The 17,734-nt window shown below is 35.9% G+C and overlaps 1 protein-coding gene across 1 annotated transcript in view; it reads left to right on the plus strand.

Annotated features, from left to right (window-relative positions):
• Positions 1–17,734, plus strand: part of Cbp80 (Nuclear cap-binding protein subunit 1) — a 462,862-nt gene that overhangs the window by 117,635 nt on the left and 327,493 nt on the right. The window contains exon 6 of the mRNA XM_090406510.1: positions 1,069–1,176. Within this exon, the coding sequence (XP_090262636.1) occupies positions 1,069–1,176 (108 nt within the window). The remainder of the gene's footprint in view (positions 1–1,068; positions 1,177–17,734) is intronic.

Consider the following 17,734-nt stretch of genomic DNA (forward strand, 5'->3'; position numbering starts at 1 on the left):
GGATCTCAAGTCCTACACAAGAAAATATTTTCTTTTGTAAGAAAAGATGTGAAACATACTACATCATCCTAATCTGAATAGATTCAATGGACTACATTTATCTCTTTTATGTGAAGTAGGGTATTGCTTAATGTTAATCGTTTTTTTTTTTTTTTTAAACAGTAAATCTTGTTAGAATTTTAGCTAAAATTGTGTTGCTCTACTATATCTTATGACCTATCTTGCTTGTTGTTCCTTCTGTCATGTAGGCTTGTGCTGCTATTCCACTTTTCAAATCATATTGAGGAAATTAAGATGCATATGACAGAAATTTTATAAATAAGGAAGGTTATTTTTATGAACGTAAATCCATATTTGTTATGTCAATTTTTGTCTCAATAAAAGCACATTTCTCTGTAATGACTGTTGTAATTGCCAGTTTGGTTGACTAAGTGGGTTCACTGTCTGCTCAGTGTACACATAATAGGCTAGGTTCAAATCCTACTTTGACAGATATTTGCGAATGTCTTTAGATGGTGGATGAATTTCATTACTAAGTGTGAGACCTACTCTTCTTATTTGTATACCTTGAAGTAGCTTGAAAAAATGCCATATTTGTTATTCAGAGCATGATTTCCAGATTTTTCTTTTCTTTATCCTACATATAGTATTAATGCACTGTTACATTTGCAAACTTCTGTGTGTAGGATTATCATTTAGGAAAAAACAAAAAAACTATAAAGCAGACATTGCATCTTCATAACTAATGCATTGCAATGCAAATTGTCTGAAATCAAGTTCGAAACACAAAAATTGTTTTAATATATGAAGACTCTTTAGTATTTAAAAATTCATCCCTCGCAAAATTTCAGTAATACAGTAAACACAGAACTACCAATGTGAAAATATTGCACAAATACAATGGGCAAAATTCATCAATTCCTTTTTCTTAGGAACACAAATTTAATCTGCCATTCAGGTTGGGCATTTTTATTTATTATGTAAGATTTTTTATGAATTTTATATGATGTATATTATATTGTGTATCAGATTTAATATTTATTGTAAATATTTAAATGCATGTTTAAGGTAAGGTTTCTGGCTGACCTTGTGAACTGCTATGTCATATCTGCAGGAAATCTAGTTAGCTTACTCCAGAACTTTGCTGAAGTAACATTGGAAGTCGGAATTCCACAGGTATGTTCAAATTCAAAGTTTATTTTATAGATATATTTGTCAGAGTAATGGATGCACAAAAAAACTGAAGCACATCTATCCTAATATTCATATCTCTAATTACAGAAAAATGGATATGAGTATGCAAGATTTGAATCTTGAATAACTTCATTTATTTACGATGAGTACACAGGAAGAGTAACTTTATTTATTCTCCCCCACCCCCTCAAAAAAAGTCAGATATCAGTGGGAAGGAATATCAAGCTGTATAACTGAGAGGAGACCTCCACATAGCCTTTAAAGGAATGCAGAGAACCGACCAGGGCTTCTGACCTAATGTCCAATCCTCACCTTCTCGTGGTGCGCCCTGTTGGGTATCTACTTTGATACTGAACGAACGAGGATGGGCTGGCAATTTGGCATTTAGCCGACCAAATTGTATTCTTATTGGTTAAACCAAAATAAAAAAAATGATGGTACAACATGACAAAATTTCATGCCGGCTGGGGCGTCGCCCGGTTAAACAAGGCCCCCGTTGTTTTCTCCAGGGAACCAGGGCGAACAGCGAAAAGTCAGCTACTGGAACAAATCTGAAAACACAACCCAACTCAACATCACCAGAGTTAAAGATCGGTACTATCAATATAAGAAGCCTGAATGGCAAAGAAATGGCGCTAGCTGAGGAATAGATAAGTACCATCGACATAATAGGGGTGACTGAAACAAAAAAGACCAAAACTGGTGAGATCTTTCTGAGCAATAAATACAAAATGTTATATTCAGGCAATGACAATCAAGGAAAAGAAGGAGTAGCCATAATATTCAACACAAAATACAAGGCTAATCTTCTTGAATGGCAGTCAGTCTCAAGTAGAGTAATGTGGGCAAATATGAGAATGGGGAACTGGACAATGAGACTTATTTGTGCCTATGGTCCCACAGAAGGTTCTACTTAGGTAGAAGTGGAGGAATTTTTTGAAAGTCGCTTTAGAAAAAGCAACTGACACAATGAAAAAGAAAAAGTTGGTCCTTGTTGGGGATCTAAATAGTAGAGTAGGAAATGATTGTGAGACATACAAAAATATTTTGGGAAAATTTGGAGAAAAGAGCAAAGCTATTAATAATGGCAAATATCTGTTGGATTTCTGCTCAGGACATGGACTGGTTATTACTAACACCATGTTCCAACATAAAAATGTGCACAAATTCACATGGAGAGAAGAGGCTAGGAATAAGAAAAGTCTCATTGACTATGTTATTGTTGATAGTGATGTTTTCTCCCTGGTGCAGGACACCAGAGTTTACAGAGGATTTGAAATTGGAAATGATCACTATTTAGTCTTAAGCAGGATAAAATTGAATTTCATATTGAAAAGAATAACATGTAAAAAAGTTTTAAAGCGAATAAAAGTTGAGCAGCTCTCAGATGTGAACTGTAGACTAAAATACACAAAGATTATTGAAGAAAAAATGAAACAGTTTGAGAACAGGAATCAAACCTTTGAGATTCAGTGGCAAACTCTGAAGAAAACATTGATTGATTCTGCCAGAGAGGCATGTGGTGAGGTTGTGTGCAAGGATAAAAAAATCAGAACTCCCTGGTGGACACAGGAAGTTAAAGAGGCAGTGAAGGAAAAGAAAAAAGCATATCAAAAGTTCCTGGCAAATAAGTCAGCTTTTACTCTTACAGAATACAGAAACAAATGTAAGAAAGCTAAACAGTGTGTAAAACTAGCTAAAAAAGTCATTTGAGGACTTTGGCAAGAATATAGAAAATAAATATCAAGAAGGTGACAAAATATTCTGGGGGTTGTTGAAGAAACTTAGGAATGGAGGAAAGAGTGCTGTAAAAGGAGTTAGTTATGATAAAGGTGACATGAAAACAGAAGAAAAAGATATCCTTGAAGTATGGAGTAATTACTTTGAAAAACTGAAACAAGCAGTGATGACAGCACAGTGATAAAAAACACTGACCAGGCATGCAGTCAGGAATACATATCCATACTTGAAGTAGTAAAAGCCATCAAAGGCTTGAAATGTGGAAAGGCCGCAGGAGTAGATGATATACGACCAGAAATGCTGAAGTATGATGGTATAGAAGTCTTACAGTGGCTGCACTGCATAATTCAGAAAGCCTGGACAGAGGGACGAATTCCCGATGATTGGAGTAGAGCTCTCATAGTACCCATATATAAAAAGGGAAATAAAACTGAATGTGAGAATTACAAAGGTATTTCCCTACTGAGTGTTCCTGGTAAGATCTATGCAAGTATACTTGAGAAACGGTTGAGAAGAATTGTGGAAGAAAAGCTTGGTGAAGAACAAGCTGGATTCAGGCCAAATAGAGGCTGTCAGGATCAGATCTTCACTTTACGACAAATAGTCGAGAAAGCATGGGAATATAACAAAGATCTGTATTTAAGTTTTGTCGATTTGGAAAAGGCATATGACAAGGTGCTAAGAGAGAAGCTATTCAATGCACTGCAGTTATATGGTGTCAATGGGGCATTATATCAAGCAATACTTAGTCTTTATTTGAGTTGTAAGTCAGCAGTTAGAATTGAAGGAAGTACAGGAAGATGGTTTAATGTTAAATCTGGTGTGAGACAAGGATGTACATTATCCCCTCTGTTATTCATTATCTATATGGATCACATTATGAAGGAAAGTGGTATTAAACCTGATATCAAAATTGGAGATGTTAATGTCAGCTCTTTGCTTTATGCAGATGATGTTATACTTCTAAATAAGTCCTCTACAAGTCTGCAAGATTCTCTGACTAAATTGAATAGCTGTTGTAATAGATATGGTATGAAGGTCAGCAATAAAAAGACAAAGACAATGAAAATAGGCAGAATCATTGAAAATGTCAACTGTGTTGTGAATGGAGAACCTGTGGAACAAGTAAAACATTTCAGCTACTTAGGCACCATTTTTACTGAAGATGGTAAATTAAATATAGAAATAGACAACAGAATCAGCAAAGCTGGTATGGTGGGAAGTCAACTGAATAAATTCATATGGAATAAGAGAGAAATTAGTCGGAACACTAAATTAGCTGTATACAAGACAGTGTTCAAACCAGTTTTAACTTATGGATCTGAGAGCTGGGTCAGAAGTAAAACACTTGACCAAAGACTAGAGACCGCAGATATGAGAGTCTAGAAAGATTAGAGGCGTGAACAGATGGCATCAATGGCAATATCATATTAAAAATGAGGATATTAGGAAAGAACTTGACATTGTCAGCATCCAGGAATGCATTAGCAGAGCTAATCTCAGGTGGTATGGTCACTTAAATAGAATGGGAGAGGAAAGATTAGCAAAACAAGTGTTCTCTGCCAGGTTGGCAGGAAAACGACCCAGAGGAAGACCAAGATATAGGTGGATTGATACGGTACAAAGTGCCTTAGACGATAGAAATATAAGATTTGATAATGTTGGAGTCTTGACAAGTAACAGCCTGATTTGGAGGAAAATTGTAGATAGGAAGTTAGTAATGATGTAATTTTTTTCATGTAGTACTGTCATATCCTGTACACCCCTTGAGGGTACATATTAGGAATTTGATGATGATGATGATGGTATATCAATATGATCTTTTGTGTAGCAGTGCATGTTGATTTGCACATCAGCCAACCTAGACATCTTTCCAGGTACATGTGTTTGGGTAAGAACAGCCTGAAGAAAGTTTTACCTGAGTTTGTTTTCCAAATGAAGTTTGGAGGTAGCAATAAAATAACTACGTGTAGTAGGTTGGTTGAACTGACGTATACTGGTCCTGAAGTAGTCCTCAGGTAAGTACTCTGATTTGTCATCCAGGTATTTATTCACAGTTGCCAATATAGGTTCTTATTTGTGTTTTCTAATCCTAGGTCAGATTTCCAATATTTTATATTCTGTCTAACCTCAACAGTTCATAGCACAGACCTATGTCCTATATCCCTTAGTCTTTGCAAATTCTTCTAACCATCACTATTCAGGCTCACTGTATATTTGTGTTCTTGTTTGAATTTACTGTATGTTTCAGCCTGGTTTGTTTGTAAGAAGAAAATCTTCCTCTTCATGAGACTGCTAGCTTGGTTTTGATTGAAAGTTCTTTTTATTTTATTTTCTTTCTTTCGTTCATTTTTTCCCCCTCATAGTTAATACTCACAGCATTCATTATGGTAAATTATGGAGTTATGGAGATAACTACCATGTTAGGGTAATAACTAACATAAACAAAGGTTTATGTTATTTTCTGTAGTTTTGACCTTATTATTAAGGTCATCATCTGGAGAGCACACGCGCGCGCGCGCACACACACACACACGACTGCAAAAGCCTATGTCTTCTATCCCTTAGTCTTTGCAGTCCTTGTGTGTATGTATGTGCACGCCAGATGATAGGAACTACTAGAGCTAGACAGAATATAAAATATTGGAAATCTGACCTAGGGTTAGAAAACACAAATAGAATCCTATATTGGGAACTGTGAATAAATACCTGGATGGTAAATTAGAGTAGTTACCTCAGGACTGCTTCAGGGCTATTATACTTCAGTTCAACCCCCCCCTCCCCCTCCCCCACACACAAAGAAATAAGCTACATTATCCACACAGTATGCCAAAGTTTCACTAATATTTGTCAGAGACATTAACACTAATGGCCCGACCTCTGGCGAGAAAAAAAAAATTGGATTCAGGTGTACCAGATCCAGTGCACCTGTGATTTGCTATATATAGGTGAAAAGAATGCATAATTTCATTCCAGAAAAAGAAACACAGATGACATATCAAGTTTAATAATTATGGAAAATCAGACTGACTGATTAGGAAGATATATTTTCCTTATGTTGTACCAACACTTGATATGAATGCAAATTTAAAGAAGCTTGGGAAATACTAATCAACCACCCTTATATCAGAAAAAAATATTATAAATGGCACACATTCAACTCATATAATTTCTGTCTCAAGTTTTTCAGGATTCTAGGTAATAATTGTAGATATTGATAATTTCAGCTCTTATTTTTCAGATATTGATTTAACCACCACTAATGTCATTTTTATGTTTTGATTTAATTATAGTGATAGTGATTTTTAGTCCATATAAATAACAGGACTCTGGCTTTGATGTATTTTTTTTCCCTCACCAGAGATCACTTTAACAGTTGACCAGATTAGTGATACTTGGGCATATTGTGTGGATTGTAATATAGCTTGTCACTTTTATGTATGTGTTTACTTCAGGTGGTGACCTTAATATGAAGGTCAAATTATCGAGCAATTTTCTTGGTTTATATTAAATTAGTTATTACTTTAGCATAGTAATGGGCTCTATAATTTACCATAACGAATCCTTTTATTCTGATATCACACATATCACTGATAACAACCAAATCCAAAACCTTTTGAACTCGAGGTTGCATGTTGTATCATCAATCTAACTGTGGATGCATCAGAGATGTGTACATAATGTAAATTACATCTCATGATCTAATTTAGGTTCTACATTATTTTGGATAATTATGTGCGTGTGTTGTGTTGTGTGGGAGGCCTGGTTCTGGCCCAAATACTTGCTAAAACAAAAACATTTCATGTTGTGTGTAAACACAGTTTGAATAATGTTGAAACGATGTGGTATATTGTTCTAATCTGAACCTACTCTGCAGAATTAGGGCATAGCTGAAATGGTCCTTATAACAAAATGGCCATCATTAACATTGTTGAGTTAAAGTCTTCCTCATTATTTCAATTAGGGAACCAGGACAGACAGTGATAATTCAGGTAGTGGAACAATTCTCAAAAGAATTGAAGATAGACACTATTCATATAAGAAACAGCAATGCAGAAGAATTATACAAATATGCTAACATAATTAATATTACTAAGAATAAGCAACTAAAACAGATGAGATCCTTTGAAGTATGACAATGCATTATTCAGACACTAAGGAGAGACAGAGAAAAAAAGAGAATTTCACTTATCGATATAGACCAATTTCAGAATGGGAAATTGAATAAAGAAACTTGTTTGAGGCTGTGGTCACACCTGAAAGTTATAGAGAAAAGTTTCATCTGTGGAGATGGGCACTAATAAAGGAAAAGCTTGTTCTTGTTGCACACCTGAGCTAAATAGGAAATGAATCCCAGGCATACAGAAATATTTTGGAAAAATTTGAAGAAACAGGAATAATATTGATGGCTAGACACTTTGCTATAAATATAAACTAGTTATTATTAATAACATATTCCATTATAAAAATATTGACCAGTGAGATTGATGAGCAGCTGCCCATGTTTATATATAATTCATAGACAAAGTGAGAAAATGGCAGCAGCCAGTTCAGCAGAGCAGCATTCATGGAATGCTGCTCTGCTCGAGGGGGATTCATGTATTAAACAGATAGCCCTCTTTTGGATACAAACATTCTGAATTTGGGTGGCAGCCATACTGAATGCAAGAACAGTATTTTAAGGTCGTTTGAATTTTGGATTTATGAAGATTTTCGGACTAATGTGCAGAACAGAAAAAAAGAGAACATTATGCCTTTAGGAATCCATTGTTAAAAAATTATGGAAACATTTTACCATGTTCTACTGAAGTAAAACTTCAATTTAATGTAAACTAAAGTAATCGCTCGATGTTTCGACCTTCACATCAAGGTCATCATCTGCATATATGTATATACGTATCATCTGTATATATACAACAAAACAAGCTACATTACAATCTACATGGTATGATAAAGTCACAGTAATTAGGTCAACCGTCAATACCACTGACATGACTTCTGGTGGGGAAAAAGAAAAAAAAAAATCCTAAAAACCTAAAACTTAAAAAAAAAAAAACTACACATCAAAACTAGTCATTATTATTATTATTATTATTATTATTATTATTATCTATTTGGTTACAAATCATAAAGAGATATATTAAGCTAGAGAGCAACATGTGCTCAAATAAATTAGAACAAAACAGTATAGATGGTGGCCAATAAAGGGCTGAAATTATTGCTTAGAGTCCTAAAGTACTTGAACTTAAGTGGGCTGATTGTGTGCCATCCAAATTCTTGTGATTTTTATTCCACCTTCATTGTTAAGATTAGGATGGTTGATTAAAATTTCACAGGCTTCTTTTCACCAGAGGTCAGGCCAGTAGTTTTAACAGGCAGCCAAATTACTATGAGTATTTACTAGCATACCATGTAGATTGTAATGCAGCATATTTCTTTGTATATATGTGTATACCTTGATATGAAAGTCAAAATGTCAAGAGATTATTTTGATTTATATTAAACTGAAGTTTTACTATAACATGGTCATTTCCATAATTTTTTAATAATGAATGCTTGATTGCCATGTAACTATGAAGGAACGAATGTCTTCAGGAAGTTGAAGAGGCCACATACTTGATGTGCTCGGAGCTAGGATAGGCTAGATGTTGATAATCAACCCAAGAGGAGAAAACTGAATTTGGTTGGCAATCAGAATCTTATCAGAATTAAGGAGTGAAGAGATATAAGACAGGATTAAATGTTCATACTATTCATATTCACAGATTATCTTCATTTTACTTGAGAATGGCAAAGAGGTCAGTGTTTAAGGCATTAGTTATAGATTTAGATCTTGATGCACTTGAACATAACAAGATTTCATTAACAAAGAAGAGAAGAGAAGTGTATTGCCATCAGCAGAACTCTAGATAAGATTTGGGGTTCATGAGAAAAAGTCATTGATATATAAATGGAGAAGAATGTGGATGAAAGCATTGAATCCTGGGGCATCCCAGCATTGATAGAAATATTTAATTAGAGGAAATCATCTGGCATGGCATGCAATGAAAATGAGCAGGTTGGCAATCCAGTGTCAAAGGGCAAAAGAAAGACCATAAAATGAAAGTTTGAGGCTTGATTATTCTCAGTTTTTGACTCAAAAACACCAACAGAAGATCTTCTGTTGGTGTTTTTGTAGATTTTTTAACTGGTTTTCTTTCATGATTGGTGTAATATTGGCAACAAATTTCAAAGTTTGTGACATAGATTAGTGCAGCATCAGTGACAAAATTACTTACAAGGTTTTAAAAAAAGATACAACTAAAAGAATATTTTTTAGCATAAGTCTCATTTTCAGAAACACTGTGCTCTGATAGTGTTTACATTAACAGCATTGATAAAGGAAATGTGCAGTTATCATGTTATACTATAAATTTTTGAGGCTGTTTATTCAAAATAACTATTTCACTTCCAGTGCATAAAAAAAATATGATGTACATTATTTTTGGTGTGAGTCTTGCAAGTCATTCAGAGTTGGTCTCTGTAAGGCACCAAAGATTTTGAAATGCTACTTTTAGTCCAGCAGAGCTAATCTCAAGTGGCATGGTCACTTAAACAGAATTGGCGAAGAAAGATTAGCGAAACAAGTGTTCTCTGCCAGGTTGGCAGGAAAACGACCCAGAGGAAGACCAAGATATAGGTGGATTGATACGGTACAAAAGTGCCTTAGACGATAGAAATATAAGATTTGATAATGTTGGAGTCTTGACAAGTAACAGCCTGATTTGGAGGAAAATTGTAGATAGGAAGTTAGTAATGATGTAATTTTTTTCATGTAGTACTATCATATCCTGTACACCCCTTGAGGGTGCATGGCAGGAATTTGATGATGATGATGAAATTCTTGAAAGCCTAAAATCAGTTAGAAATAGTATATATAAATATTTCTTCAGTTGTAAATGTAAGCTGGCTTGCTTGCTTAGTGAAAAATAAGAATATCGTATTCTATGAAATAGCACAGTAGTTAATGTCTTACTTGTCAAGAGGGAAGTTCAGTTTTATCAGGTCCATTCATGAACATATTTTCACCTTGTAATACTTCCTTGAGTATGCAAATCTCTTAAGGAATACATTGAAATATAAATGTGCTTTTATTGAAAACTAGCAATATTTTAACACAATTTAGATATATTAAAACATTCTTTTTGTTTATTTTGACTGTTAATATTTCGTCCTTTTATACTAAATATGAGACATTTTCTTTGGATTTTATTGGACCATGATTCTTTATAAATATATGTATATAATCGTCTACCAGTTTCACCAGCTTGAGTCTGTCTGGCTTCTTCAGGACGAGAATAGTTACACTAACATTAATGCTAAAACAGAAGAATGCAGTAACTACATTAAAATCAAATAAAAAATTGCAAAGAAGTGCGACATTAAGAGCATAGAGCGTGGAGACTTAGTCATTGTAAGTAGATCGTGTTTTATAGTTTTTCGCGAAATTGAGTTCTGCTAAACATAGTGAATTTATAAAACTTTTCCAAATGTCTTTTAATATCATGCCTTGATTTCTATTGAGATTGTCTCCTGTCCGGAGTACCACTGCAGCTTCTTTCAAGTTTCTACATCTGAAATCTTCTTCAATGTACGGCATGGAGCTGTTGTCCAAATTGATGGAATGGTTTGAAATCGAGAAATGGTGGTCTAATAGACAGACTCCTGAGGTGTCTGTTCTGTTGTTGTTGTTGACATCTTCTATATGTACTTTTTTTGGGTTTCTAGGCTTCGTGATGTTTGGCCTATATTGTTCAGTCCACAGGAACAATGAATGTTAGAAGGCGATACAGTCCTTAGGAGATCTTAACATGTGCTGTGTAGTTAAAATAGGTTTGAAGGCAACCCTGATGTTAAAAGACTTCATGCATTTTGCTATTTTCGTTGAGACTGAGCTGGCATAAGGCATGACAATGGACGATGTATACTGCATCATTTGAGGTTGTTGCTGTGAGCTGTTTCTATAGAGAATACTTTTGAATGATATTTTGTGGGTAACCATTTTTGGATAGAGTTTTTGATAAGAGTGACAACTCATCAAGCAGATCTTTTTCTTCCGTGATGATATTTGTTGTTCTGTTTTTGAGCATATGTATGATGCTAAGAAAGGATTAAAACAAATTTTCATACTTCCAATATTTCGTCTCTGTCACAGAGACATCTTCGGGGATTACAAACAGTTTTTGTAATCCCCGAAGAACACACACACACAAATACAATACAAAGTGAAACTTTTGTGTGTGTGTTGTTACAAAAAGTTTTTGAAATCTCCGAAGATGTCTCTGTGACGAAGACGAAATATTGGAAGTATTAAAATTAGTTTTAATCCTTTCTCAGTGTTGTTAATATTTCATTAAACCTCTAACATGAATTCTTCACAGCACTTAAGCCTCAACACACGTATTTAAAGTGAAGATAACGTCCAGTGTCTATAGGTTTGCAGTAGATTGTGAGCTTGATTTGTCCATTATCTTGTTTTTTTTAATAGCACGTCCAAAAAAGGTAATTGATGATTATTTTCCAACTCTAATGTGAACTTAATTTTTTGGTGGAAGGAATTTATTTTTTGAAGGAACTCGTGTAAGGCATTTTCCGTGTCTTTCCAAATGATGAAGATATCGTCCACATATCTCCACCAGACTGATGGTTTTGGATTTATTTTGGATAGGATGTCATTTTCTAATTTTTCCATGAACAGATCCGCACATTGTGGTGACAACGGACTGCCCATGGCTAAACCTTCATGTTGTTGATACAGTATGTTATTTACTTTAAAATAGTTTGATTTTAGACAATGGCGGAAAAGCTGAGAAATGTTGTTTGGAAAGAGATCTATGATCTTAATCACTTCTTTATTCATGAGCGTACTAGTTGAAGAAGTGATTAAGATCATAGAAAATCTCTTTCCAAACGACCTTTCTCAGCTTTTCTGCCATTGTCTAAAATCAAACTGTTTTAAAGTAAGTAATATACTGTATCAATAACTTGAAGGCTTAACCATGAGCAGTCCCTTGTCACCACCGTGTGCAGATCTGTTCATGGAAAAACTAGAAAATGACATCCTATCCAAAATAAATCCGAAACCATCAGTCTGGTGGAGATACGTGGACGATATCTTCATCATCTGGAAAGACACGGAAAATGCCTTACATGAGTTCCTTCAAAAAATAAATTCCTTCCACCAAAAAGTTAAGTTCACATTAGAGTTGGAAAATAACCATCAATTACCTCTTTTGTATGTGCTATTAAAAAAACAAGATAATGGACAAATCAAGCTCACAATCTACTGCAAACCTATAGACACTGGACGTTATCTTCACTTTAAATCTACTTATCACTACGCACAAAAACTTAGCATCATACATATGCTCAAAAACTGTATCCAAAAATGGTTACCCACAAAATATCGTTCAAAAGATTCTCTATAGAAACAGCCCACAGCGACAACCTCAAGTGATGCAATATACATTGTCCATCGTCATGCCTTATGCCAGCTCCGTCTCAACGAAAATAGCAAAAATCATGAAGTCTTTCAACATCAGGGTTGCCTTCAAACCTATTTTAACTACACGGCACATGTTAAGATCTCCTAAGGACTGTATCGCCTTCTACAAGTACGCAGGTGTATATAACATCCCATGTTCCTGTGGACTGAACTATATAGGCCAAACATCATGAAGCCTAGAAACCCGAAAAAAAAAACATACAGGAGATATATCGACAACAACAGAACAGACACCTCAGGATTAGCACACCATTTCTTGATTTTGAACCATTCCATCAATTTGGACAACAGCTCCATGCCATACTTTGAAGAAGATTTCAGATGTAGAAACTTTAAAGAAGCTGCAGTGGTACTCCAGACAGAAGACAATCTCAATAGAAATCAAGGCATGATATTAAAAAACATTTGGAAAAGTTTTGTAAATTCACAATGTTTAGCAGAACTCAAAAAAAAAAAAAAAAAAAAACCTATAAAACACGATCTACTCACAATGACTAAGTCTCCACACTCTATGCTCTTAATGTCACGTGTCTTTTCAATTTTTTTATTTGATTTTAATGTCGTTACTGCATTCTTCTGTTTTAGCATTTGATGTTAGTGTAACCATTCTCGTCCTGAAGTAGCCAGACAGACTCAAGCTGGCGAAACTGGTAGACGATTATATACATATACTAGGGGATTCCCCTGGAGTCTATGTCCCCCCCGTGTTCCAGACTGGTAAGCCAGTTCTCCTTGAATTTCGAAGACCCGAAAGGGGTTTCCACCTCCCCGGTGCCTATTGTGCCTAACCTCCCTAGTTCCTGACTGCTATTCTCCTTGAATTCTGATGACTCGAATTTTGAAAACTCAAAAGGGCGTTCCGCTCCCCCTCAGCACCTACGGTGCTTCCCCCCCCTGAATTCCAGACCGGTGGTGGGCCGGTTCTCCTTGAATTCTGATGACTCAAATTTTTAAAAGTCAAAAGCACCTCCCCCACCCACCCCGAGTTTTGGACCAATAGGCCGGTTTTCCTTGAATTCTGATGACTCGAAAGGGGTTCCCCGTCACCTGCGCCGTCCATCCCCCTAAGTTTTGGACTGGTAGGCCGGTTCTCCCCTGAGTTTCAAAACGTTTCAAATAACTTGAAAAAAACGTGACAGAAAAATGTTACACAAAAAGGCTTATCATTTTATATATATAGGGTAGATTTATGAAGAATCGTGGTCCAATAAGATCCAAAGAAAATGTCTCATATTTATTCTTTTTGTTTCTTAAAAGTATCACACATCACTAAGCTTCTTTAGTTCTTTCCCCTCTCTATATACAATTCTTCAGTAGTATGCTTCGAAATCCAAAGATCTTTAGTAGTATGATTACACCCTAGTCACCTGCATTTCTTCCAACACAATTTTCTTCACCTTGCCACACACACATACAGAGAGAGAGATTTGAAAGATCCCTTCATCTGTTTGTAGTGATGGGACCTTCCAGTGATGTACTGGTCCTTTTCATTCATCCACTTTATCTATACTTCCTGTATTGTTCTTTACTTTGTAACTTATGAGTTTTTTTCGCTCTCCTATATTCCAGATTGCATCACTGGAACCCAGTCCCTTGCTGCCATGTTTACCATAGAGTGCAACCCATGGATATATGGAAAAGGGATCTGGTAGAGTCTTACACTACTTTGTCTCCCTGCTCTGGCAAAATGGATAGTTCTGGATGGCCTGAATAGGATCAGCATTGTTGCAGTAGGTGTTCTACCCCAAGGTCTGGGGATAGTATCCAAAGCTTGCTCTGATGCTGGTATGGCATCCGGGGTAGCCCTGCTGTTATACTTTCAAGTACAGTTATTGCTTGCCAGAGAGTGGGAATCCATGTGTTGCTCTGTGGTGGGTAGAGAGCTATGGTGCTGAGCCAAGCATCCCTTGGTGAATAATTTTTCACCCTCATAATCGGAGCTTTCGCAAGCTCCAACTAAGTATAGATAAAGCATTTGGACATCAATGGAAAACAAGAAACAAAACATCAAAGATAACAACAAATATGCCAACATGCTTAATTATACATTAAACAGGCAAATGTCCACTTGAGAAAATATTTCTTTGCTTCATCCAGAAGGGTTTGGAAGGAATGGAAGGGTCTCCAAAATCTGTTTAAAAAAAAAAAAAAAAAAAAGAAAGAAAGAAAACTCAGTTTAGGAAACATGTTGAAACAGCAACACAATTAGAATAATTCCTTCATGCAACAGCCATTAGAGAAATATCAATCATGTTCTCTCTCTCTCTCTTTCTCCCTTTCCCCCAATATACACACAAAACCTTGAACTTTTTCTCAAGTAGTAATATTGGAGTGGACTATTATAGATGTTTGGTACAAGGATGTTCAGTTCGGAGCATCCCGAACTGAACTAAGAAGTGACAGCCATAAGGAGAAGAATCTTCACACATAAGGTTGGTCACCTGGTTCCAACCAGGAATATGATCTTTACATTCAACACACCAACTCCCCCCCCCCCCTCCCTCCCTTAAAAAAAAAAAAAAAAAACCATCAGTGAAAGCAAGGTGCTGGTCATGGCTCTACCATCTGTGCTCAGTGTGGCAGTTAGGAGCACAAGAACAAGACTGGATGCAAAACACTGAAATGCCCTAATTGAGAGAGAGAGAGATATTCCCCCAGATATTCCTGGCTTCCCTTATCAGGAGGCAAAGATGAAGTATACCATAAAAGTAACAACAACAACTAGTGGTAAATCCTCTTATATCAAGAAGGCAACTGTGAAGGTGTCACAGGGACTCTTAATCCTTATAACTCTCCTGCCCTCTCACAGCATCCCTGAATGGTATGATATGCTTGCTGTGTCTTTAGAGCAAGTCAAAGAGAAAACTCAATATGGATTCACTCCTAATAATACATCAAAAATGGTTTGACTACATGACATTCCATTAGCGGAAAAATGATGGAACATGCACCTCAGAGAATCAAGGACATCCCTTCAGGTCCATTAATAGATGGGATGGATACTTTTGTTACCCAAGTTCTGTAGAACTTGTGCCACTTCCAGTAACAGTCTCTGAGACTGTTCCTAGTTCACAAATTCCAGTTTGAATTGGAGAGACTTCCTGGAAGCAGCACAAACTCTACAAACCTAACTGTAACAGAACTGATGTATGATCTTGCACAGATTTTGGTGCAATGCCCTATCAACTGGCAGCAGTAATAACAGGAATCACCACAGAGAGTGCTACTGTCGCCCTCCATGCACATGACTGTCCTTTTATAAAGTCATTTCGTTTCTGCATCTTTACGGAATGTGTGCTGTTAAAGTTCTGATAATGCTTCAAGGATCAACAATGCTGATCCTTGAAGGAAGCCTGCTAGTCAAATGATCCTGTTCAGATAATGCTAGCAAAACATCAGCTTGTAAATTAAGTCATTAAATTATTTATTTGCATTCCAGTTCCTGTTGTTTTCTGTTCCAGAAACTTCAACATGAATCATAGCAACAGCTACAAAAATTTGAACATGGAAATAGTCACTTCAAATTTGAGAAACATTTTGAGTCCTATATATATCCAGTGACTTTTTTGTTTATTTTTATTTTGTCTTTATTTCTTTTTTGTAATATAACTCAGACATTTTTTTTATGTTTTCAAGATCATTTCAATCCCTGAGTTATACCAATACATCAACAGTTTTATCTTGCTGTTTTTTTTCCTTTTTTTTTCATGAAAATTATTATATATATGACATGTATATGCTATATAATGATGTTATTGTTTTTTTAAATAATGTTTTAAATATATGCATTGTACACCCTCTGTCCAAAAAGAAACTGAACTTTTCGAAAATAGAAGAAACTAGTGGCGCCACCTGTTGTATCTTTTTTGTTGTTGAAAGTGGCAACCTTCATTAATGTTGTGTCAACTGTTTATGATATTTGTTTCATTAGAAGCCAAGTTATAGTGCAAAGAGTGACAGTGTGTTTTGACGAATTTTTTCTCAAACAGAGCTGTGATTGACTTTTGTGTTAAACTTGGTAAAAGTTTTACCAAAACTCATCAAATGCTTCAAAAAGCATACGGTGATGAATGCCCCATACTCAAGTTTACGAGTTGTTCAAGCGATTTCAAAGTGGTCGTGAGACGCTTGAGGACGACGAAAAGCCAAGCCGTCCAAAAACTGGACTGAGCGAAGCATCCAAAGAGCACATGATTTCATCAAAGAAAACCCGAAATCGTCCGTGAGATTGATTGAAGATGAATTGGGATTCCAAAATCAACTGTGCACAACATTTTGACCGAGAGTTTGGGCCTTTGTAAATTGAATTTGCGATTTGTTCCCCACAAGTTGACTGACAACCAAAATTGTATCGAATTGAACACTGCAAGGACCTCATTAAAACCGCTCATAAGGACTCAAACTCCCTTGAAACAATTGTTACTGGTGACGAAACGTGGTGTTTTGAGTATGAGCCCGAAACAAAGTGCCATAGTGCTGAGTGGAGACCACCAAAAGTAAAAACAATGCTGATTTGTTTCTACGATTCCAAGGGCATAATCCACCAAGAATTCTTTCTGCCTGGCCAAATGGTCAATGGTGTGTTTTATCTCGAAGTTTAGAAGCGATTGATAGTGAGAATTCGTTGTGTACGGCATGAATATCTTGACAACTGATTCATCAAAACACACTGTCACTCTTGGCACTATAATTCAGCTTCTAATGAAACAAATGTCATAAACAAACAGTTGACACAACACTAATGAAGGTTGCCGCTTTCGACAACAAAAAGATGCAATAAGTGCCACCACTAGTTTCTTCTATTTTTGAAAAGTTTGGCTTCTTTTTGGACAGAGGGTGTAAACTCCAGATTGTTATTCTCAGTATAAGTTTCAAGGTCCTTGAAGAAATACTTGTAAAAGGATAGCATTGATTAGTAATATTGGGGAACAGCATTCAAACTGTGAACTTTTTTAAACTTGTAAAGATAAGAAATTGCTAGCCCCCCCCCCTCCTTTTTTTTTTTTTTTTTTTTATGTAACATGAATAATAAGAAATTGTGAGTTATCTCTGGAAGTCATTATCACCTAGAAGCCTCATGACATTTAGCAATAATGAGGCATTCAGCTTATGCTGAATGCCTCATTATTGCTAAATGTGTGTGTGTGTGTGTGTGTGTGTGTGTGTGTGTGTGTGTGTGTGTGTGTGTGTGTGTGTGTGTGTGTGTGTGTGTGTTGTCTCATTGTGGCAAGGTGTGGTGCCTATAAAGTCAGCATG

This window comes from Typopeltis vanoorti, chromosome 16 (assembly GCF_054136105.1).
Source record: "Typopeltis vanoorti isolate ZY-2024b chromosome 16, IOZ_Tvanoo_1.0, whole genome shotgun sequence".
NCBI classification, from domain to species: Eukaryota; Metazoa; Arthropoda; class Arachnida; order Uropygi; family Thelyphonidae; genus Typopeltis; species Typopeltis vanoorti.